The 24,689-nt window shown below is 49.5% G+C and overlaps 1 protein-coding gene and 1 long non-coding RNA gene across 2 annotated transcripts in view; one reads left to right on the plus strand and one right to left on the minus strand.

Annotated features, from left to right (window-relative positions):
• Positions 1-24,689, plus strand: part of COL27A1 (collagen type XXVII alpha 1 chain) — a 242,049-nt gene that overhangs the window by 151,193 nt on the left and 66,167 nt on the right. Inside the window, exons 13-23 of the mRNA XM_044993151.1 lie at positions 2,702-2,755; positions 9,088-9,195; positions 10,769-10,822; positions 13,256-13,309; positions 14,071-14,115; positions 14,872-14,925; positions 17,489-17,533; positions 19,385-19,438; positions 19,555-19,599; positions 19,944-19,997; positions 22,749-22,793. Coding sequence (XP_044849086.1) covers positions 2,702-2,755; positions 9,088-9,195; positions 10,769-10,822; positions 13,256-13,309; positions 14,071-14,115; positions 14,872-14,925; positions 17,489-17,533; positions 19,385-19,438; positions 19,555-19,599; positions 19,944-19,997; positions 22,749-22,793 — 612 coding nt within the window. The remainder of the gene's footprint in view (positions 1-2,701; positions 2,756-9,087; positions 9,196-10,768; positions 10,823-13,255; positions 13,310-14,070; positions 14,116-14,871; positions 14,926-17,488; positions 17,534-19,384; positions 19,439-19,554; positions 19,600-19,943; positions 19,998-22,748; positions 22,794-24,689) is intronic.
• Positions 3,524-15,144, minus strand: LOC123352693. The gene is made up of 5 exons (XR_006574256.1): positions 14,962-15,144; positions 13,247-13,280; positions 11,766-11,914; positions 10,625-10,802; positions 3,524-4,630 (listed from the first exon to the last, which is right to left on the minus strand). It is a non-coding gene; the product is annotated as an uncharacterized LOC123352693 (long non-coding RNA).

The following is a 24,689-nucleotide window of genomic DNA, read 5'->3' on the forward strand; positions in this document are numbered from 1 at the left end:
CAGCTGAACCCAATTGAGGAAACAAGGTCTGCAATAAAGGGCAGAGTACAGCTAAGGAAGGGGAGGCTCATAGACTTTAAGGTCAGAAGGGACCATTATGATCATCTAGTCCTGACCTCCTGCACAGCGCAGGCCACAGAATCTCACCCACCCGCTCCTGTAACAAACCCCTAACCTATGTCTGAGTTATTGAAGTCCTCAAATGGTGGTTTGAAGACCTCAAGCTGCAGAGAATCCTCCAGCGAGTGACCCGTGCCCCACGCTGCAGAGGAAGGCGAAAATCCTCCAGGGCCTCTGCCAATCTGCCCTGGAGGAAAATTCCTTCCCGACCCCAAATATGGCGATCAGTTAAATCCTGAGCATGTGGACAAGACTCACCCGCCAGCACCCAGGAAAGAATTCTCTGTAGTAACTCAGATCCCACCCCATCTAACATCCCATCACAGACCACTGGGCATACTTACCTGCTGATAATCAAAGCTCAGTTGCCAAATTAATTGCTGGAAGGTCTGGGTTGGCAACGTGGCGACAGCCCTGCACCAGGCTGCCTCCCGGAAAACAGCCAGGAGACTAAAGGAGGCTGCAAGAGCAAAGGGCTGGCAGGCTTAATTGGAGATGAGGATCCAGGAACTGGCCAGACTGAGAGCAAACTAAGGCGGGTCAGTCAGGAGAAGCTGAATCCCCTCGAGAGACCACACTTTGAGACGGTGACTCTGTGTGAAGTTATATTAGGTTTACAGATCGTTGCCATGTCCATATCAAGAGACAAAATGATAATCATTACAACAGTGAGCTTTTGTGCAGAGAATCATTAGACAGTGATCTCATCAGATCTCTGTTGAACAGGGTGTTACCATATTACCAAGTGATCCTCTTTACACTACCCAGGATGTGTTGCTTCAGGTCATTTCTGACTACACCTGCATGTCAAACCAGGCACTTCTATCCAGTATTAAAATTCAAAAAAATTGGATAGGTGGGCTGGTTGTTTTGCCGGCGACTGTACTTTTTCTGAGTATCGAATAGCTGGTAACCCAATAGCTATGTATCTGTTCTTTGTTTTGCTGGCTATGTAATTGGTGCATTAAGTTTTCCGTAGCAACAATGCCCCCATATGTTTTTTTCACTTTTTATTTAGGCAAAGTTACAATAAAACATTAACATATGACATTTTACATTACTTGTTACTTTTTAGGATCAAGTTAATAGTCAAGCTAAAGATTCTGGCTTGTTGGCTAGGGAACAGTCCTTCTCCTCTGAGAGTGCTGAAAAGGGGAAGGGATAGCTCAGTGGTTTGAGCATTGGCCTGCTAAACCCAGGGTTATGAGTTCAATCCTTGAGGGGGCCATTTAGGGATCTGGGGCAAAATCAGTACTTGGTCCTGCTAGTGAAGGCAGGGGACTGGACTCCGTAACCTTCAAGGTCCCTTCCGGTTCTATGAGATAGGGTGACCACATTTCTGTCCTCTTTTTGGCAGGTCTGTTGTGTATGTACTTGGCTTTTGAACCATTCCCTTCATTTGGGACTGCTTTTCTTTTTCCTGTGGGAGGCAGTCACTGCTCAGTATGCTGGCAGCTACTAGCAGTTGAGAGATTAATTCTTCACTTCTATTGGGTGACTGTACCTACTAGAGAGGAGGGTTGCTAAGGGAATGTCTTCTCAGCAGGGTCCTAGAGCCTGGTCTTCAGCCCAAGCCCAGAAATGAAACAGCCCCACAGCCTGAGCTCCGTGAGCCAGAGTCGGCTGGCGCGGGCCAGCCACGGGTTGTTCTTTGATGTATAGACATCCCCTAAATGATCATTTGGTAATAAATGTTCAACAATCTGTGCTATTTGGTTAGGAATTGCATGCCAATACTCCCTAGTGACTGGACATGTCTGTCACTATGTATAAAATCTCCTCTTTCACCACAATTTCTCCAACATATATCCCCTTCTTTCTCTCCCTTTCACTCTCTCTCAGTAACCTGGCTGGTGTGAAGTACTATTCCAAAGGTATCTTAAAGAAACTTTCTTTCATCTTGCAACACACTATTTGTATGAATATTTTATATCCATTCCTGAGGAGGATTTTTTCTAAAGTGATGTTTATTAAAGGACCTACACCAAGTCAGTTCTGGTGCTCTTGCATTCTCTCTGCTGACTATTCAGCCACAATTAACGAATGGTGTCCCTAAGCTTGCTGATGTAACTGACAGTGCTGGTGCACAGACAGGGAAAAAGACAGGTGTGCTCTTGACAAGGTGTATTATAAATATGCCTCGGAAGGTACGTGGATTGTATAACAGGAAATTTGTGGAAGCCAAATGGAATGAGAGAAAAGGATGGGGAAGACATCTCGTCTTATGTTCTAGTCTCCAGAAGAGAATTATAAGCAGTAGAGAGAGAGTTTGCTCCCACAGCCTGTGGCTGAGTACTTGGTGGTGCCTTTGCCATAAAGCAGGGGAATACAGGCAGAACAGCACACAAGGGCAGTTTCCACCGAGCATTCAGAGAGCTGTGATGAGGATCACCCTGTCACACAGCATGTGACTGAGATTGCCAATTTTACCTTTGTGTATTGTTCATTGTCTCCCCTATAATGGTGCCTTTAAACAAGGCTGCAAGGCCCAACATTCTTTCAGCACGGTCAATACTGCAACATGATCCGGGCTTGCTGGGGGAAAGTCTAACGTGCATTGATTTGATCTCTGTGTGTGCAGGGTCCGCCCGGATATCCAGGAGAGCCAGGAGATAAAGGCCAGTTGGGGTATATGGTAAGTGCTGGCTGCCTATAGCTGCTGTCTCAGGTAGGTGTTAGCCCAGTCCAGGTATGTGACCTTCCAAACGCTAGGGCAGTAAGACATATTCTAGTGTCAGGGTTGGCCTCCTGCTGGTGGGCAGCTGTACATACAGAGGGCGTGATTCGGAGATACGGAGCATGCACAAATTGCGCTGCAATAAGGGGGAATGGCCTGTGGGTTCATCTGAAATACCAGATGGGGATGAGATTGGCTCGCTGGAGACAGGACAAGAGGTGGAGGGCAGGATTCCCCTTGCTGGATATTTGTGTCTTGTGTTTGTTCCTTTGCTCCATCTGCTGTGAGTGATCACCCGCCTCCAGCCCCAGGCGGGACTGGCTTGAGCCAGTGTGATTTGGTCAGTCCTTGTCATTGTCATGAGTTCTGTAACCACCCCAGTCATCGTCACCCATTCAAAGAGATACGTGTACTAGCACTGGGATGGCGATCCTGGACCTTCATTAGAAGCATCAGTAGAGATGCAGCAAGTGACACCTTCACTAAAAACTGAACCCCTTGTCTATAGGAAGTGGCTGAAATTGGGGTTTGAGCTCTGTTCATTTACTTGTGTGTGTCATTCCAAACCTGCTCTGTCAATCATCTTTAGGGCAAATCCTGGAAAGCATCCTTCTCTTCCACTAAGCTTTAACTCCAGACAACTCTGAATCAACCTCTCAACTGCTCCTGTCTCTCTCTCTCCCTTCAGATAGGAGCAGTCCCAGCCTATGCCCTTCTTTCCTCCTTATTCATGCTGGGGTGAGGTATCCTCACTCTCTCAGCTGGGACTGAGCAAACCGCTCTGCAAAATTCAGCTGAGATTTTCAAAGCTGTCTAAGGGATTTGAATACCCAAATCCCATTAAAACACAGGGGGAATCAGGTGTCCAAATCCCCTAGATGGCTTTGAAACCCGCATTCTTGATCTGTACCTAGTTCACAAAAAGGTGTTTGTTTTTTTCTGAATTAAAAACCATCCTCTTCTCTGAGCCTCTTCTCACCAAACACTCGACCGTTTCCCAGTGACTGTCCGCTTCTTTCAGTGATTGTTCTCTTCTTTCTTCCCAGTGACTGTCCTCTTCAGTTCCTGGTTCTCACCCATCTCCCCCAAGAAGCCTCTTTTGTCTTTAACTGCTGCGGGTCCAGCCTTCACAGTTATAAGAGAGAGTAGATTTTCCCTGACCTCCCTGTTATACTGTTTTCTGGCAGTGCATCACCAGTCTGGTAACGATGCCTCTTTAATTCTGCTCTCCCAAGCTTTCCTCATCCCACAATGTTCCCAGTGATAACATCCGATCTACCCGCAGTTCCCTTTTGCTTCCCTTCGCCATGCTGCTCCCTTTCATTCATTTTTCTCCTCTCCCTCCCCGCCCCCACTTTCAGAGGAATCAGCTGTCCGTTCCTCTTGCTTCTGCTTTCCGAGCGAGATGTCTCCTCTGGCCTGTAGGTCTAGGAGGAGAGGGGGAGAGAGATTCTCAGCTTGATACATGCAAATTTAGGTCATTGGCAGTTTTTTCCCTTGGTTTCTAGCTGGATTCCACAAAGAGCTCCATGGAGGAGTAACAGGCCTGTCAATGAGTTTTAGTGTTATTTTTTGGGTGATATATTTGTCCTGATTTCTCTAAGGTCACTATGTTCCAGTTGCTGATGTAGCTAGTGCTTCATGGCTTGTGCCTCAGAGCAGCATGGAGCTCTGCAGGGAACACTCCCACCCCCAGCACAACCTGGAAGTGCTCAGAGTCTTGTGTACCACTGGAGAAGCTGTAGATGGTCTTTCTCAATTCCCGCCGTTAATCCCCAGATGCAGTCTCTCTGTTTTAGTGAGGCATGCAGGCAAAGATGGTATCTCTTGGGCCTGTGGGGATCAAAGCCAAAGGTGAATTAGCCAGACTGCAAAGTAAACATTAGCACTTTAAAAGGTTTTGCTAGGAGAAGCACTCAGCTGATGATCCGAACTATGCAAACCTCCTCGTGTTTGCAAGCATGAGGCTGGCTGATATTTCTCATACTGATCCTAGCCAGATCAAGTCCGTGCAGAGCCAGGAGAGAACTGACTGGTTTCAAACCTCAGGCCTTGGCTACACTTGAGAGTTACAGTGCTGGTGGTGGCTTTACAGCGCTGTAACTTACTCCCCGTCCACACTGGCAAGGCACATACAGCGCTGTATCTCCCTGGCTACAACGCTGCATGTACTCCACCTCGACGAGAGGAATAAAGAGAACAGCGCTGGTGCTGGGGTGCCAGTGTAAACAGTGATTAATCTTACTACACTGTAACTGACCTCCGGAACCTTCCCATAATGCTTTTAAGTAAAGATAACACTCTGTTTTGTTGTGATGCCTCTCTTTGTTTTGTTGTGAACTCGGGGCTCCCGGAGCTGCTTAGCTAAAAAACAAACACAGCTCCTGTTTGCTGTGAATGAGGCAGGCGGGGGATCCCTTTGGAATGTCCGCAGCTAGTATTTGCTTGAGAAGAGAAGCAGGGCAGGGGGCGGGGGGGGTGAGGGTCCATTTCGGAGCAGCTGCTTATCTGGTCTGTGAGGGGAAAAAAACAAAGAAGGCTATTTGCATTTAGTGAATGAGAGAGAGGTGGGGGAAAGGGTCGGAACTTGCAAGGCAGGGAGCTTGACACAGTGTCAGCTCCAAAAATCCACTCTCTCTGTCTCCCCCACGCTCCCTGTCACACCCCACTCCCCTCTTTTGAAAAGCACGTTGCAGCTACTTGAACACTGGGATAGCTGCCCATAATGCACCACTCCCAACACCGCTGCAAATGTGGCCACACTGCAGTGCTGGTAGCTGTCAGTGTGGCCACACTGCAGCGCTTTCCCTACACAGCTGTACGAAGACAGCTTTAACTCCCAGCGCTGTACAGCTGCAAGTGTAGCCATACCCTCAGTGTGGCAGTTTGTCTGGTTTGAGTTTTGTGAAAAAGCGCGGGGCATGATTCCTTTTTCCTGAACTGGTTTACCCCATCCTTAGTAGGCCCCAAGTCCTCCCTGTCTCAAATGTTTTTCCAGACTGGAGAGTTTAGGGCAGAGACAGTTGTGGTTTCCCAGGTATCTGCATATGGAATGCATAGTCGTGGGGGGAGTTCGGGGGCAGATTCTTGTAGCTTCTGCTGAGCCAGTGCCGGGCATCTTTCAACATGAGGTTGCTAGATAGCACAGCAAAGCTGGAAGAGCGCTGACATCTCAGAGGCCCAGAGACAAAGAGCCTGGAGCTGTTTTAGCATCTCCAAAGCCCATGGGATTAGATAGCACAGATAAGTGGTTGGCTTTTTTTTTTTTTTAACTCCTGACTAAGTGCATTGTTGCCGCTTTATCTCACCAAGCCCTGTCCAAGTAGTCGCTCCTTGCAGTGTTTTTTTGAACTGCGGGCTGAGGAATTGAACAAAGATGTCTGGTGCACGGGTCCGTTTGGGCTTTGCAAAGAGGGGGCATAGAGTGATTCACCTTTTACAAGATGGAAAAGCTTTTTTAGGTCCGTAAATCCAGATGTCTCCCGTCTGTTTGTGGAGAACAGCGGAGGGTAGCTCTGGGGAATCGGTAGCCATGAACAGTGTTCTTCCCGTGTATTTTACCAGCTGCCAACATCTGGAAGGTTTCACTAATCGTGTTAAGCAGACAGAATGTAAACCTTGGAGGCTGTCAGTGTAACTTAATCAAATGGTACCAAAAATTATTCATCCATTCGCATAAACAGGATTGGCGAGGGGGTTTGCTGAGGGATTAGTGCAGGAGTGAAAAGGAACCATTTTTCTCAGAGTCCAGCTGTGCCCCTGATGTGCTTCAAAAGCGGGTCTGCATCCCAGCTAGGGGGTTGAGACTGAGCTCCCGTTACTTTGTAGCTCTGAACAGAGACCCAGATTTGCAAGGGAAGCAAAACTCTGCATTGTTTGAGGTTTGAATGAGCAGCTTTGTCTGGTGCTTGCATTAGTTCCTCGAATGTAGCCTCTGTTTCTGATACCTGTTGATCTCCTCCTGTGGCACACACGTGGAATATACTGACTAGCCTCCCACACATGTAGAGGACCTGCTCTTTGTCATTGTCCACGTGGACGTGTTTATTTTCCAAAGGGTATAGTCTCAGCAAACCAGAGACGTCTCAACAAGGTTTCATATCACAGACCAAATCCTGAATTCCTGAGTCTTTTCTCAGGCAGCTGTTGCATTGATTTTAGGGATGCAGCCTTACTGCTGAGCTCTGCCGTTGAATCAATGTCTATGGGTTTGAACGTTTCAACAGTGGAGTTCTACCTTTTATGTGGAGCTTTGTGCTCGTACTGTCCTGTGGCTCTGCAACTCTAGAAGAAGGTAACACGTCCTTAGCTCAAGGTTCCAATAACAAGCGCTGGGCAGAGCCAGTGGAAAACGATGCCACCGTTTTGGGGTACAGTTGTGCAGGTGGCATGGAGATTAGATTGGAAACTCTTTGGGGTAGGAACCTTCTTTTGGAGCTGTCTGTAGAGCACGGAGCATGACAGTTCTGGTCCATGTCTGGGACGCCTAGGAGCTCCGGATACAATAATGATGATAATGTACAGCAGCGCTTTTTGGCTAAGACACCACCAGACTGATTTAGTAACATATTGTGTAATGAAGTGCAGGTCTCTACTGGGACTTGAGCCAAGCATCTTTTGATCCTATTTACATGAAAGAAGAAATGCCATTCACCTCCATACATATCCCACCTCCCCGCTCGTCATCTCGGATACACCTCTCCCTCCTCAGTGCCGTGTTCCAGTGCAGGGTGTGCCTGGCATATGTACCATTACAAGAGGTGAGTCCCAATTTGCATCATGCTCTGTACAGAGGGGTTCAGAGCGTTAGTTGGTAGGAATGTGAGAAATCTTTCCCCACAGTGACGTGACCTTGAGCCCTTGGGATTATATGATTGTGGTTGTAGTTGAGGAGCGACTCCCCCAGATGGATCAATTGGGTTTGATGTGGATTGGGCCTGTCTTTAGTTTTGCACATATTGGTTCATTCGTTCCTGGAGAAGAGATTGGCGATGAGTGGCAGGCTGGCATTTCATGAGCTGCACCAGGAGGGAAGGTCTAACCAATCTCTGGGAGAGACAGCCAAACCACTGCTGGGCCAGCAGTGAATGGGCTTATTCCTCTGGCTCCAGCTTCATTTTAACAGATTGGCATTGCTTTATAATGACAAGCCCCCGGATGGCCCGGAAACGAGCTGACCCGTCTTTGCTGCCGCTGTTTTGTTGTCATTGTTGGTTGTTTTTGTGGAGATGGTATTTTCCCCCCTAGCAACCTGCTGTTGCGTAGTTGATCTTCACACCAGACTTGACAAACTTTTATTTTTTTTCATTCTAGTTTTTAAAGGCAAGCGCAGACTCTGCAGCAAAGCCTGACGTCTGCAAATGCGCGCAAACACAAGGGTGGAATCAGAATTTGGGACCATTGTGTTTTGCTGCTGTTGTTTTTCACATTTGTGACTTTCCTCTGTCCCTGGTGCTACTGTTACTGAGACTACGTCTACCTTACAAGCTAGGAGTGTGATTCCCCTGCTCATGTACGCACACTAGCTCTCATTGAGTTGAGAGCATAATTATCAGTGTCGCCATGGTAGCATGTGTAGTGGGAGCGGAGGCACGGCTGACCCATACCGAGCATGTGCACAGCAGTTTCGCTGAGTCCAGTCGCTAGAACGTTGCTCTGCCACTGACATTGTTTTGTCTGTTCAGATTATCAGCTCTTTGAGGCAGGGACTGTCATTATGTGTTTGCACAGGCTGTAGCCCGATGTGGCCCCTACATGCTACCGTTACACTAATCATAACTGCAACTGCTCTTGGCTCTGCAGAAGCAACCTTTGAAGGTAACCAGGTCTTTGCGTCTGTTCAGGCTGCTGCACCCCTGGAATTGCCAGAGAGAAGCCTCTGAGCTCGGTCAGCGGTGTGCAGTTGTTAGGGCTGAGACAGATGGACGAGGCCTTTGCTTGACCTTCTCCTGATGTCGCCTTTATTCTCTTTCCTATTCTCCTGCCTCTGTTTCCTTTCTTGCCATGTAGCCAATGAATTTTACTATAATGTACTATCCATCCATAATGACCAGGATTTTGGTTAATCTTTCTGTGCTGCCTTTACCTCCATCCCTTGGCTCTTAACCATGTTTACAGTGGTAATAAAACTCTTCACCTCTTTGGACGCTGCTGATTTCCTCCCTCCACGCACAAATATTTTTACTAAGTCCTAAAGCAGAACTGAATGGCGAGGCAGGAGTGTAAGATAGAGCTTCATTTGTGGTGTTCCTCTGTAGCCTCTTATTGATCCATCTGCTTTCTCTCTGCAGGGGGAGTCTGGACTTCAGGGCTTCCTGGGACACGCTGGTTTCCCTGGCTCAGATGGGCTTCCTGGAATGGATGGAAAGCCTGGACCACCTGGGTTACCAGGAGAGCAGGTGAGAACCTGGACATTAGCTTGAAGGATCACTTTGCACTTCGTTAGAATTGGTTATAGGCCAGTTAGTTACAAAACACTTAGCACTAATGTGGAGAGATCCCATGTTTCAAAGTCAAACTGCCAAGAGTTTTGGATGCTCTGGCTGGATATCATGGGATAGTTTGCAACAAAGAGGTAAAGGCAGTGCCCATTGTCCCAGCTGATAGTGCATAGGCAGCCAGCAAGCTCAAGCTGATGCTACTGATATGCTTATTTGCCTCCTTTAACAAAGAAAAAGCCCACTCTAACTATAATTGGAATTTCTAGGCACTACTTTAATAATAATAATGCCTTGAAGGTTCACATTTAACAAGGGAAAGAGGAACAGCATATATGCTCAACAGGACATAGTTAGTGTCTCTGGAGCAACCTGAACTCCTGGAGTGCTTGATTGCATTGCTGCATTTAGTTTTCTAGATGGTTTTTACAGGAGGGAGAAAGGAAAAAAAGATGAGAGAGAATCTGGATTCCATCCACTTGTCTAGTTCACAAGCTCTGTTGACTTCTTTTGTGGTGCTTGTCAATTCTTTGAACTAACAGCCCTTAACTAGCCTTGCATGCTGACTTCAGTTGGGAAAGTGCAAACTTTGCTTCAGGGTCTTGTGAGAGGTGTATATGGAGAGGGATAAAAAATTGGTGGGGGTAAGAAGCAGCCGGCAAGAAAGCAGGCTCTAAGAGGAAGCTGAGAGACAGAGCTTATTGGGCAGAGTACAGGCTGAAAAATGGTTTGGACTTGCTTTGAGGGAGCCCGAAAAGCTGTGCAGCACCTGCAGTGGTGGCAGAGCCCCAGGAAGTGGGTGGGGCTCGGGGCTCAGAGCTCAGAAGGGCTAAATGACATTTCTTCACTGAAACCCTGCTTTAGAATCGATCGTGGGCTCAGCATTCGGGGGGAGTCATTCGGTATAAAACGAATGCAGATGAATTAACGCAGGGTGAGCTCTTCACACAGTTGATTGGCTCATGAGTCTGAGAATTGTGACTGGTCTGATGAGCAGGGTCAGATTAACCCATCACTGGGCCCTAGACGAACATACATTTTGGAGCCTCTATCTTCTAATACAAATAAAAACAAACGACTGTGCAGCACGCCGGCCACAACTGGACTGGCCATGCAATGGAGCCACTAGGACTGGCTGCTGCTTGGAGAGTTGTTCACCATGACGGAAGGATGGCCAGGTCAAATTAGAGTGAGTGGCATTGCAACCTGGCACACGGGGTCACATTTGGGCTCCCTATGAATTTGGTGAACACGCCTAGTTCACCACAGCGTTAATCTGGCCCTGCTCATGAGGCTGCAATATGGAGAAAGTACCAGGCTCAAAAACTGGCCCATGGCCTATATAAGTTGGAGCAACTTGGGGGAAGCCAACAGAGTTGCACCTACTTACCACAGGCTTGAATTTGGCCCAGTGAGTATCACCACCGCGGTTTGAGAACTGCTGCCTCATTCTGCCACACAAGCTGTGTCAGTTCAGGTTTCACGAGCATAAACTGGTCTTTTGTGTCTTCCATTCCTTCCTCCTCGTTACCAGGGCCCTCAGGGATTTAAGGGTGACCAAGGTCCAGCTGGAGAGAAAGGAGATCAGGTGAGCTGGTGGTAATGATCTGTGGGCAGCAGGGAAGGGGGAATCCTTGTCGAGGGGGTTGAGCTCCTCTGAGTCACCTCGGATTTATCAGCCTGGATGGAAAATGTCCATGCAAAGTTCTTTCAGGCCAGGTCTATACTAGGAAATTAGGTCGGTATAAGTACGTCTCTCAGGGGTGTGAAAAATCTATGCCCTAGAGCAACGCAGTTAAACTGACCTAACCCCCGGTGTGGACAGCACTAAATCAATGGGAGAATTCTCCTGCTGACATAGCTACACCTCTCGGGGAAATGGACTAACTATGCTGATGGGAGAAGTCCTCCTGTCGGCATCTTCACGGAAGCTATCCAGTGGTGCAGTGGCAGCGTTTTAAGCGTAGACCTGCCTCAGGCAAAATAAATTGAGTTCTACTGGTTTGGGTTCCTTTTCTCTTTTTTAAGCCAAAGGCCTTAGCAGCATTTTTTTAAAGCTGCCTAAAGGATTTGGGTACCCAATTCCCATTCATTTTAATCATAATTGGGCATCTAAATCCCTGTGGTGGCTTCTGAAATGTCAGCCCTGATTTTTAAAAACAAAAATTAATTCTAAAAACATTTAGTGTGGAATTTTCAACCGTGCCTGATCAATTAGACACCTGGGAGGAGATTTTTCAAAGGCACACATGGAAGGCAGGTGCCTAACTCTCATTGGCTTTCAGTGAGAGGGATGCACCCACATGCGGGTTGTGCCTTTGATAATGTCCTTCTAACTCCCGCCAAATGTCAATGCGAGTTAGGCACCTGCCTGCTGTTTCTGCCTGTGAATATTGAGAGTCGGTGGGAGTTAGGCACCTGACTGTCATTTGTGCTTTTGACTTTCAATGGGACTTGTGGTTCTCAGTCACATTTGAAAATTCCCCTATTTACAGTACTTTAGAAAACTGGCATCAGCATCTTCCTCCTACCTTCCAGTAATGCTCATGATCTGGATAATGCTGTGACATCAGTTTTAACAGCTTCCATCCCTGTTGCATTGTGTTAGAGGGTCCATAGACATGTCTGGTGTGATTTATATGTTAGAACAATTCAATTCATACCACAATTGTCTGAAGGGCTAAATAAAAAAACAAACAAACTGTCCTTATCTTTAAAATAAGTAAATTTTAAAAAAAGTACTACTTCAAAATATTATTCTGAAATAATTCTTTCTATTCAGATACATAGATCTTGTATTGATCCTTGTAGTATATAGTATATGAACTCACAAACATGAATGAAGTTGTCTTCATATCCCTTCCCCTCTGTAAAGTGGGGCAGTTTTATTATCCTAGCTGGGGAAACTGAGGAACAGAGATTGTTCCCCAGGGCCAAATTCACTCAAGGCCTGTGGGAGAAGGGGGAATTGACTCTAGATCCACAAGTTAGCATGATCCAGTGGAGTGAACAGGGGCCTGGGAGCCTGCAAGGCCTGAGTTAAAATCCCAGGTCTCCTTTTTGCCTCTGTCACTTTGGGCAAGTCACGTGGGCCCAATTTTTCCCAGGATACCTCCACTCTCTGGGGCCCATTTTGAGACTTCCTGTGGCCTGATTTTCAGAGGTGCCAAGCACTCACAGCGCCCATTGGCTTCTGCTGGAGCTGAGCGTCTCTGAAAGTCAGCCACTTAAAGACTCTCCGGTTGGACGCGTAGAAACGGAGTCACCCAGAGTCAGTGGCCTCTTCTGAACAGCTTGTCACTAATCTCTTCGAGTCAGTGTCACCATCTGTACATCAGCAGTGACGCTTGCCGACCTGCAGGGCTCAACGGGGGGCATGTAAGGATTCGTGACTCGATTAACTTGGGGGATTTTTGGTGCTGCCGCTTGAAGGTATAGGGCCAGATTTTTCAATGTGCTCAGCCCCCGCCATCGGGGCCGGATTTTCCCAGTGCTCAGCATGGTGGGGGCAGATTGGGAGCAGCGCACTTTCGAAAATTTGGCCCTGGGGGGAAAAAATCAAAAATATCCAGAATTCTAAGGCTCCCCCTGTGTCCTTCACTGTGCCTGTCGGGTTCTCTCTGCCATGCCTACAAACCACCAGGCCCGTTAAGCGTGAAGGATCCAGGGTAGCAGCCTTAACTCTGAACGTGGTTCTACTTCGATTTCTTTTGTCAAGAGCTTGCAGGCCTTTCCAACATACGCAATCCCACCTATTTAGCAACCCTCATGCACTGAGCCACAAGTGGTTTATGGACGATGAGGTAATTACATCACTGATGCCAGGCTGGAAGACCGTTTTTTAAAGCTAACGGCAGCCTCTAAGGGTAACCCAGGCTGTTGCTGGGCCCTAAGATGGACCAGCTTTGGGTCATGTTAATTGCATTCAAACCACCAGCCCTCAGAGAGGGAACGGGCTGATTGCCCCCAGCTGGTTCATAGTTCTACAGTGGTTCTCATGTCTCCAATGTACCTGTTTCAGGGGTTCTTGGGCGACCCCGGACCACCTGGGGAAAAAGGAGAAAAGGGGACAAAGGTGAGTTCACTTGTTCTGAGCCTGGGCACGGGGACCCAGTGGGTATGAGACCCATGCAAAAGACATTGCTGGCTGCTGTGTTTTTGAGTCACTTTAATGTGAAGCGCTGGCTTCCAGCAGTAAGCCTTCCAGCATCCCCCATGGCCTCAAGGCATTCTGCCATGTCGCAGGGATGCTGGCGTTTGCTCCCCTCTCACTGACATGAAGCCAATTCTGCTCAAGTCTCATCATCACTCAGAAAATAAATCTGATTCCTCTCTGCACCTTCACGTCTGTGCAGCCCCTGTGTGCTGAATTAGCTTGCAGCCCTGGTACAGGTTGCTTCAGTTCTTCGTTGCTTTCTCCTTCCTAAAGAAGGGGCCAACCTTTCCCATTGTTCCGCATCTCTCTTGTGTTTTAGGAGGGGGAGGGGGTAGGTTGGACTGTAGTTCCTCTTCACAACAAAGAGCCTACATCAGAGAAGGGAAAAGACCCCCTGGCTCGGGTTGGAGTGCAGTCAGGGCAGTGTCTCCCCCCAGGCCTGGCTTTGGGGGGTACAGAATGGAAATCCATTTGGTGGCACAGTGACTCAGCAGACCCATTGCCAGCCCTGCAAAAGGAGGTGCTGATCAGTCTGTGCTCACTGTGCTCTGGCCCGGTTCAGGATCCCAGCAGGCATGAGGTGTCCCCTCCCCTCCAGCACTGCTTTCTGCTGCACAGGGTACGGTTTCCTGAGCTCCTCTGTGCTATTCAGTCACTGTCTGTGCTTTTTGCTGTTTCAGGGGGTGAAAGGACGAAATGGCCCTTCAGGATCTGCTGGAGCTCAGGTAAGTTGGCAAAGAAACCAGCTCCTCTTGTCCTCTGACCACCTCCCAGGGTTCCTCTCTCACTTCTCTTTCCGCTTGCCCAGTAGTCACCTTTGCTTTGAGGTCAGGGGGTTGCTTGAACCCCAAACTCAAAGCAGAACTCAGGGAGACTTGAACCCGTGTGAAGTGAAACAAGGGTCTCCCACTCCAAAGGCGGCAAAAAGAGCCAAGCATCTCACGGGTCTAATACTGAGCCTCCAGTGCCTCTTGATTCTGTCAGGCAGCATTGCTCCAATTCCATTCGGCCCCTTCGCTCTCCTGAGCAGACACTGTCCCATAGCTGGGATGGGACCTAACTTGGATACCTTTTGTCGTTGGATGAGGATGGGTGATCTATGGTGATTAAAGCACATGATGGGGAATAGGGCAATACTGGTTCTATTCCTGGCTCTGACACTGATTCATTTAGCTTTGGGCAAGTCACTCAATCGCTCTCTACCTCAGTTTACCCATCTGTCAAAATGCTGCTGCTACTGGCCTTTGGGGGATGGGGAGGTGTGTGGTGAAGCTCCTTAATGCTTGGAGACTCTCCCCCCGGGGAAGAAACCCTTGTTGAATGGCCACGGCACTTCGGTAAATAGTGTCCCAGTGTTCTGAGTGCCTTGAGGTGGGACTCTCTTGTCTTGGGTTTGACTCTTTAAAGAGGCAGATGAGGTGGCCCTGTGCCTGACATGTCTGCCCCTAATCCTCTCCTCAATACGTTGGCTTGTTTCCTAGGGGATGATGGGTGTCAAGGGTGCTTCAGGGTTCCAGGGCCTGCCAGGACCAGAGGTAAGTGAGTTGTGGTGTTCTCCGTGGTATGCTTACTTCCCTGGTGCTCCAGCAGCTGTCTGTTCGTGTGTCCTGAGACCAGCGGAAATGCTAGTGCACGGAGGAAGGGATGAGTCAGGCAGTGCAGGACATTAACACAGCTCTGTCACGTCCTTGGAGGGAGAGGGAAGAACTGAACTACCTTGTAGCACCACTCACTCAAATTTGGCCCAGCCACCCCTCCACCATCACAAGAGGGCGGTCGGGCCAAACCTGAGTGGCATTATGACTCTGCGTGCCGGGTCACAATGCCACTTGCTCATAACAGAGGGGCAGCCAGGCCAAATTTGAGTGAGTGGTATCATGACCTGGCGCATGGGGGAGGGATAGCTCAGTGATTTGAGCATTGGGCTGCTAAACCCAGGGTTTTGAGTTCAATCCTTGAAGGGGCCATTTAGGGAATGGGGGTAAAAATCTGTCTGGGAATTAGTCCTGCTTTGAGCAGGGGGTTGGACTAGATGACCTCCTGAGGTCCCTTCCAACCCTGATATTCTATGATATGGGGTTGCAGTGCCACTCAGGTTTGGCCTGGCTAGAAAGGGGTCCCCCTGCCTCTATGGCATATGCCTGTCACCCTGGGACATTGGGAGTCCCTTCTTATTCTGGTGTCAGAAGTAGGATACCTTTCCAGCAATCCAAGTTCACCATGTGAAAGGGTAATGGGTCTCTCCGAATAAGAATCCTAAGCGCTGGGGAGATGCTCCTTTGTGAATGTAAAGCAGGTGAAATAACCCCAGTCTGTCTGCAGTGCCCCATATGAGTTGAAGTGAGTAGGTGGATTCTGATTTGCATGGGGGTTCATGCCAAACACTCCTCACAATTCTCATCCATGGGGATGTGCACCCAATGGGGCTTTGCTTGGGGTTTCAGATTCAAATCAATTAACAAAACTCAAAGTGAAACCCAGCCAAGTCGCTGAGCTGTGCCTATCTTTGGGCTAAAGCCATATGTAGCCTGAGACTGTCCTGTATAGATTGCACCTAAAGCCATAAATGGGCCCTTTTTTCACTTGAAACCCAGCCCTGCTTTGCCAAAAGGTTTGTCAATCTTGGGAAACCCAGTCTGTTCTTTCGGGTTTGCAACCGTCTGAAACCAGATGAGTTCAGGGTTTGGTTACAAACATTTCTATGACTCCACTGAATGGACCGATCATTCACTGGAGTTTATATAGTAGCCTTAAAGCCAATAGCCCTCAGTACTGTACAGCTAAAGCCACTGGACTCATACCTGTGGACACTTGACTAATTAACCAGTGGATTTTGTAAAAAGATAAATGACAATTTTAATCACTTGCCCTTCACAATGGCCTTCTGCGCTTCTAGTCAGAATTCACTGTCACAGGACTGGGGTCAGTTTGCCTGCCCAGCAGTGGATAGGAACACTGCTTGTGTGATGCTCTGCCCCTGGGTGGGTTATCCACAGCCGGGATTGAAGCTGGTGTGCTGTACTGAAATGGTGTAAATTGTCACTCAAGGATTTTTCCTGGTCCTGTTTGCAGTGTATAAGGCTCTTTAGGGAAGTGTGTAATCTGGGCCTGGCAGCAGTCAGCCAGCCTTCAGTAAGGAGGGGTGAGTTAGAGTAATAGAATATCAGGGTTGGAAGGGACCTCTGGAGGTCATCTAGTCCAACCCCCTGCTCAAAGCAGGACCAATTCCCAACTAAATCATCCCAGCCAGGGCTTTGTCAAGCCTGACCTTAAAAACCTCTAAGGAAGGAGATTCCACCACCTCCCTAGGTAACCCATTCCAGTGCTTCACCACTCTCCTAGTGAAATAGTGTTTCCTAATATCCAACCTAGACCTTCCCCACTGCAACTTGAGACCATTACTCCTTGTTCTGTCATCTGCTACCACTGAGAACAGTCTAGATCCATCCTCTATGGAACCCCCTTTCAGGTAGTTGAAAGCAGCTATCAAATCCCCCCTCATTCTTCTCTTCTGCAGACTAAACAATCCCAGTTCCCTCAGCCTCTCCTCATAAGTCATGTGTTCCAGCCCCCTAATTCTTTTTGTTGCCCTCCGCTGGACTCCTTCCAATTTTTCCACCTCCTTCTTGTAGTGTGGGGCCCAAAACTCTGTTTAGGGAGCAGCCTGCTTTGTCTCTCTCTGTTTTTGGGTTCTTGTGTGTCGTTAGTCTGAATTCTAAGAAATGCAGTAGTGTTATGTTGCAACCTTCCAGCAAGAATATTTGTTTTTAATCTAACTTTTCTGAGTGTATGCCATGAACAGAGCACCTGGGACTTCTGGATCTTAAAGCATGAGCCTCTACTGCCTAAGCTAAGAGACCCAGGTCCCTATCTGTGTCCTAGTCACCACCAGAGCGGAACATTGTGCCACCTGGAGTGAGTGTGGGTTACACTTACATACCAGCAGTGGTCTGCATTAGATCATCCTCGTTCCCATACCAAAGGTGGCTTTTTCCAGGTTGTACTTGGTACTGTGTCACTCCGTAGGAAAGAGGGGAAGGGAAAAGGAGATGCTGCTTATAGTGTTGAGATCTCAAGTGTTTCTTTATCCTGCTTCAGGGGGAAAGTGGTGCAGTGGGTTCTCCAGGGCTGGCTGGACCTATGGTAAGTTTATAATTTTTCAGTTTAACCAATGGATAAAAACAAGGTGGTTCTTGTGCCTGAGATAGTTTTCACTGGTCTTTGACTCAGCACTCTCCTAGTGCATTCAGTGCTGTTGTCCTTGAGAGCTGGAAAGGGAATTACAGCTGGTTGCAAATTTCCCGGCAGAATGTTTTTCCATTAGAAAATGCCATTTTGTCAAAATTGAAATTTTCCAGGGGAATGTGTCGATTTAAACTCTTTTTTTTGGGGGGGGGGGGGTTGGGGGGAGACAAAATGAATATTCGTAAGGATGAAAAATTCTGTTTTGATGCTTTGGGGATGGAACCTTGTGATTTTTTTGTTTGTTTAAAAATACATTTCATTTTATATTACAAATTATAAAGTAAAAAAATAAATCCAAATTGAAATGACACATTTTTCAAAAATTCAGTTTCCCAGGAAGCTTTGAAATTGGAATTTTCACTCCAGCGGGGAATGAAAGCACCTTTCAAAATGGTGAATTTCCCGTGAAATGGAAATTCTGCTTCCTGCCCAGCTCTAAAGGAAATCTGTCCTGCAGTGAAAGGGGAGGGCATGGTACAATGTGTATAAGATGGAAACACCATCTGTAGAAAGGAGAAAAGTGGAAGAAAGGGGAATTCCTTTCTCAGCGATCCTCTACCCCTCGGCTACACACCCACAAAGAAATGGCACTGTGGTGCGACGGGGGGCAGCTGTCTCTTCGATACAAGAGCATTACTGAGTTTTAAACATGGCCAGGGTTAGGAGACAGGGCATTGCATACGCATCAGTCTCTGTGGGAATGAGTTGGCGGTGAAGTAAATCCCTGTGCAGCAATAAAAGGGAGGTGGGAGGTGGTAACACTGGAAGGAGTGGGACTGACCTACTCATGCCAGTGACGTGCTCTCTCCAGTTTGGCTCAGCCCCATGCTTTATGGTGGCTGTCTGGGGCTCTTTTGTGGAATGTGAGACAAATGTTAAGATGTATTATTTGTATAGTGATAGTACCTAGGAGCCTGGCTCACGGACCAGGACCCCAGTGTGCTAGGTGCTGTACAAACAGAGAATAATCAGCCGGTCTTGGTCTCAAAGAGCGCATGATCTTGTGCTTCTGGTGAACTCTGTTGTGTGTTAACACCACGGAGCTGATGGGAATCCCCCAGGGCTTTCTCCAGGAATACTAGAATGACAGATGTTAAGGCCAGAAGTGTCCAGTAGGTCATCTAGTCTGGCCTCCTGTGCAACACAGGCTATAAAATTTCACCCAGTAACTCCTGTATTGAGCCCAATAACTTGGTTTTCTGAGCTTCTTGTCTGTGTTGCTTCAACTGAGTGCCCTGCTCTGCTGGAGTCTGTCTCTGGAAGCCACAAGACAGAAGCCACTGGTGGGCACTGAAAATCCAATGGTAGGCCCAGGCCAATCATCTAGGGCCCAGCCAATCTACAAGCAAAGGCCTAGCCAGGTGGCCCCAAAGCAGGTATATAGGCCAGGGCTGCCCAGAGGGGGGGGCAATTTGCCCCGGGCCCTGCAAGGGCCCCCACGAGAATATCGTATTCTATAGTATTGCAACTTTTTCTTATGGAAGGGGCCCCCGAAATTGCTTTGCCCCAGGCCCCCTGAATCCTCTGGGTGGCCCTGATATAGGCTACTAATGGAAGTAGCCTCTCCAGTCTGGTCAACATTGCAGCCTTCTGGGAGAATTCCCAGCTGCCAGGCAGATCTGACAGACCGCTCCAGCCAGCCCCCTGGCTGTCCTGACCGGTATCCGTGAAGGAGCGGACTGCATGGTTCTCCCGCGTTTTATGACAGACTAACTATGGGGACTGTAACTGTGTGTTGTTTTATTGCAGGGGGAGCCGGGGCAGCCGGGGCCAGTCGGATTACAAGGAGTCAATGGCTCTCAGGTGAGTCCCTACCGGGCAACGTGGGGGAAGGTGGCATATACTTGCTGTTGTGTACCTCTCTTTCCTTGCCTGCTGTGCCACTTTATTGAGCGTACCTATGTTTGCTTTGTTCATAGGGAGAAATGGGCCCTTCTGGCTTGCCAGGCCCACGGGGCCCCAAGGTATGTCCTCGACACTAGCCTCGTGATGACAGCAGTTGCTATAGGGACCTTTGTGAAATGAGTTCAAGGGTGGAGCCCAGCTCCCAATGGCTCTCTCTCCCTGGCACTAATTGGCAGCCAAGGCCTGGGTGGAGGGAGGTTTAATTGGCCTGGAGGCTAAAGAACCCCCTCCATCTTTGCACCTCCAGCCCCTGCTGCAGACACTTCTGCTCATTCCTTGAAAGAGGTGAACGGTGAATAAGGAACGCAGCGCATCTGATGAACTGTATTGCAAGGTGGCACTTGCACTCAAGCTAATTCAAACCTAACTGTAGGGTGCTTTCACCCCACCCTGTTTTCTCTAGGGACCACAAGGCTTGCAAGGGAGACGTGGACCTCCAGGGCCTAGAGGATCACAGGTAAATTGCTCCTGGATGCATAATCATCTTCTCAGTACACAACACGTGACATTTCCAAGGCCACAGGTGTGACATTTCCAAGGCCACAGTTGTCCCATGAAGCACCCAGGAGAAGTGGGGCCTTGTCTGAGTCCTGGCTAAGCAAATGGGCTGCTGGAATTTTCCATTGCATCTCGCACATGGACTTAAAGGCTTCACTCACCCAGGCCATGTTCACCACCGCCTGAGGGAATGCACAGGGTGCCCAGCGGTGGGAAGCTGCATTCTCTATTGGGAGAGCACTTAACTGGGAGCCAGGAGACTCATGTTCTGTTTCCAGCACTGCCGTTTACCTGCTGTTGGACCTGGACAAACCATTCCCCTGCTCTCTGCCTCTGCGTTCCCTTCCACCTTTTGTCTGCCTTGTCTGTTTACACTGTAAGCTGTTTGGGGCGGGGGCTGTCTCTCTCGCTGTGTGTTGGAACCGGGCTAGCACAACGGGACCCCAGTCTTGTTGGATAGAGTCTCGGGGTTCTGCAATCGTATAACCGAGAGGGTTGTAGACTCCACTGCTTACGTAAGGCAGCTGTATACCGTGCCAGGCCCCTCACCCTGGCTCTGGTCAGTTCCCCCACCCAACCATGCACTCGGCCCCACCGTGGTCATGTCTGGCTGGGAAGGCCTGACGGAGGGGGAAATGGGGGTTGGCTGAGGTGTGTGTGTGAGGGCAAGGGACCAGCTGGGGTGGAGCTGGCCACAGTGCATTATGGGGCCCACTAAACCACACACTAAACCCCTCACTGCCTTACTCTGTTATCAAGTTACTCTGCTCACTGTCACAGGCCTCTGTGAGGTCACTGCCTTGCCCTGTACCCTGAGTGGCCAAATGATGGTTTTACCAGGAAACCAGGCTTCCCTGGTTTTTCAGTTTTCACCAGACTCCACAGGGTTCTGCCCACTGATGCCTAGAATATGCCTCAAACTGTTGGAGTGGATCGAATGTGGTGTTCAAATTATATCGCCTGCCAGACACCTGCCAGCAAGTATTTTAGAGGGACATAATCCATATTATCCCTGCTTTGCAGATGGGGAAACTGAGGCACTCAGCGGTGAAGGGACTTGACCTAGGTCACTCACTGAACCAGCACTGGAGCTGGGATTAGAATCCAGGTCTCCTGACTCCTTTTCTCTAACCAGCACACCGTGCTGCTGGCCAAGTGAGCAGTGTTCTCCTGAGAACGGGGCTCGTGCCTAGTATTATTGGCCAAGCAAAGCTAGGCCCTAGAGGGCCGGCTTTAGCACATGTGGGGCCCGATTCATACTCACCCGGCGGCACTCTGGGTCTTTGGTGGCACTTTGGCAGCGGATCCTTCACTCGCTCCGGGTCTTCAGTGGCACTGAAGGACCCACCACCGAAATGCCGCCGAAGACCCGGAGTGCCGCCGGGTGAGTAACAATTAAAAAGGCGCCGGTGCGGGGCCCGATTCCGGGGTATCGGGTGAATCGGCCTAAAGCCGGCCCTGAGGCCCTACACAATCTCGCTAGCATGTGTCTGTCAGGTGATAACATTTGAACACCACATCCGATCCATTTCAACATCCAATCCAGTTCTAAGGATCTGTGGGCAAAACCCTATTGATTTCGGTGAAAACTGAAAAACCAGGAAAGCCTGATTTCCGATAAAACCATTTGGTCACTCAGGCTACAGGCATGAGGCAGTGACCTCACAGAGGCCTGTGGTTGGGAAACAGAGTCACTATGGGTACAGGGGTGAGGCAGGGATCCCAGGGTGAGGGCTAGGTGAGGATTAGTGGGCCCCTCACTTGACTCTGGTCAGCCCCTCTTGCCCCCACAGCTGGAGCCAGAGCCCCCATTCCAACCAGCCCCAGCCCCACCACCTGCCAAGTGGGGCCAGAGTGGGGGCAAGGGCATGGCTGGGTGTGCATCTTAGTATACAACCCTCTAGTAAGTTATGCTGCGAGATCCTAAACCTTTTCCTCACCTCCTGCTGAGGACTGGAGCCTGATTCTCTGTGCTGCAGGTGAGATCAAAGACTAGAAGGGAGGTTACACTGCAGAAAGAGCAGTGGTTCTTAGAAGATGCTGATTTCCTCATTTAGCATAGTCCTGGCAGGGACACCTGTGGGTATTGGTAGGCCAGCCCAGAGGAGTTAGTGGAAGGAGAAAAGACAGAGGAAGATGCAGGAAAAGACGAATGTAAGCAAGCTGTATCCTAGGTGGAGTAATCCACATGGAAAACCATTGTCATTGGCATGAAAATATACATCCAGATCCACCCTGTTTCTGTAATGGGCTGTAGGAAAGCTTGGAACGAACTTCTCCATCACCATGGACAATTCACCAGGATTGTTTTCTAGTTCTGACCCCTCCTCACCCATCTGTCACAGACTGTCCATTGCTTGGGAGAGTTTCACTTGCAGGAAATCTAAGTGGAAACAGTGTAAGACTGGGAGGGTAGGAGGAGCCAGGAGTCGTGAGATGAAATCACCGGACATCCTGCATCACCAATGGGCACAGACCGCTGAGCACAGGGCTTGAGGGTACATGGCATTTGAACAGACCGTGGAGTGAAAGAAATAGCACAAGGTGAATGAGCAATGCTGCCCTTGACCTGTAGTGACATCTTCTCCCACCATGATTTGAAGGAGGCTGGAACAGATTCTCTTTCACTTTGACTTCATTTAAACTTTAAAGAATGGGGTCTCCATTCTTGCCTGTATTTACAACTTATTTTCTTTCTCTTTCTCTCTAGGGTCCACTTGGGATAGAAGGATCCTCTGGGCCTAAAGGAGACCCTGTAAGAGTCTGTTTCCCCCATATATAGAGTTAAATACGTTCTTCCCCATCTTGCTGCCATTGCAATAATGTCTCATTGTTACTGAGGTTGCCTGTTGTAATGAGCCCATCACTGTAGTATCTGGTACCTACAGCCCTGAAGGGAGCAAAACGCTCTTGCCCTCCCCAGAGCTACTTGCCTGAATTGAACGAGCTCCACGCGGTGCCCGTTTGGCGCCAGGACTTAGGTAGAGGCCTGCACAGACAGCAGAGTTCACCTGTGAGCTCAGCTTGATCTCTGGTGGGAATGAATTCCAAAGCCCAGGGATTTCTGTTGCTGGTATGTCTGTGCTGTACTCACAGGGTCTGATAGAAGCTCGTGTAGACATTGCTAAATTAAACCTAGCTCCGGTAACTCAGGGCCTGGAGCCATGGCCCGGAACTGGGCCCCGCGCTTAAGAGGGCCCCATGCCTTAGGAGCCTTTAAAAAAATTTTTACTCACCTGGCCGCGGTCCACTCTGGGGTCTTCAGTGGCATTTCGGCGGCAGGGGGTCCTTTGGTGCCGCGAAAGACCCAGAGCAGACCCCCTGCCACCGAAGTGTCACTGGATAGTCGAATCGGGCCCCGCAGTTAATAAAGCCGGCCCTCCTGGAGCAGTGAAGCTGCAGCAGCATGGGCTGTACAAGCCTGTCTGGAACCTTGGGTAGCTACTCCCAGGGCTCTCCTGTCCTGCTGCTGTTTGACACCTCTGGGACCTGAGCGCAGGGCCGGCTCCAGACCCCAGCGCGCCAAGCGCGGGCTTGGGGCGGCATTTTGCCGGCAGGGCGGCAGGCGGCTCTGGCGGACCTTCCGCAGTCATGCCTGCGGGAGGTCAACCGCAGCCGCGGGACCAGTGGACCTCCCGCAGGCATGACTGTGGAGGGTTCGCTGATCCCACGGCTCCGGTGGACCTCCCGCAGGCATGCCAGCGGATGCTCCACCAGAGCCGCGGGACCAGCGGAACCTCTGCAGGCACGTCTGCAAGAGGTCCCCCGGAGCCGCGGGACCGGCGACCGCCAGAGCGCGCCCCGCGGCGCGCCGCCCTGCTTGGGGCGGCGGGATTCCTAGAGCCGCCCCTGCCTGAGCTGGCCAGACTAACACCAGCTCAGGTGCGTCTACCCTCTGACTGCAGTATGGAGATTGTGAGGATCCATGGGTCTTGAACCCAGGTCTGCAGGTCCCCAGGCAACCTTTGCCTACCAGCAGTATCCAATGGCCTGCTAGTAAGTGAGGGGCTGAGTGGCTAAAGGAACCCTAGCCCCACCAGAAGGACAGTTCATGGCAGTCCTGATTGGACGAGTGCCTGGCCCCGCTGGTTGGTCCAGCTATGCTATTTAAGCCAGAAGGAGGCATGGGAAGTAATCTGTGCAAGGGGGCAAATTCCTGGCTGGTGGCCTGTGTTCTCGCCTGAGTCCTGCTTACCTAACTTGTCCTGTGTTCCTACTTTACTGACCTATTTCTGGTCTCTGACCATTGGCTCAACGTCTCCTCCTGCCCCAAGCCATGGCTGTGACAGGTATACGCTGAGAGGGCCTTGCCTTTAGCCTCTGTACCTGGGGTCCATATGGCTGAAGTGTTTCTGCTGATGGCAGGAACCATGCCAGGCTGCAGCAGACTGAGGTAAGCAAACCCCAGTCACTTTAGTTTTTTGAAGATAAACACTGTCACCTTGACTGGTTGGTAGAGAGTGCAGAGAGTGGGACGTTGGTGTGAAATGGTCCCATACTCCCCACTTAAAGAGAAGAGGTAGGTGGCTTTCTCTGGGCCTTTGCTGTGTTGACTGGCTGGCAGAAGCACCACTGCAGGACTGGTTGTAGCCCACGAAAGCTTATGCTCAAATAAATGTGTTAGTCTCTAAGGTGCCACAAATACTCCTGT

Source organism: Mauremys mutica, chromosome 18 (genome assembly GCF_020497125.1).
Source record: "Mauremys mutica isolate MM-2020 ecotype Southern chromosome 18, ASM2049712v1, whole genome shotgun sequence".
Taxonomy (NCBI): Eukaryota; Metazoa; Chordata; order Testudines; family Geoemydidae; genus Mauremys; species Mauremys mutica.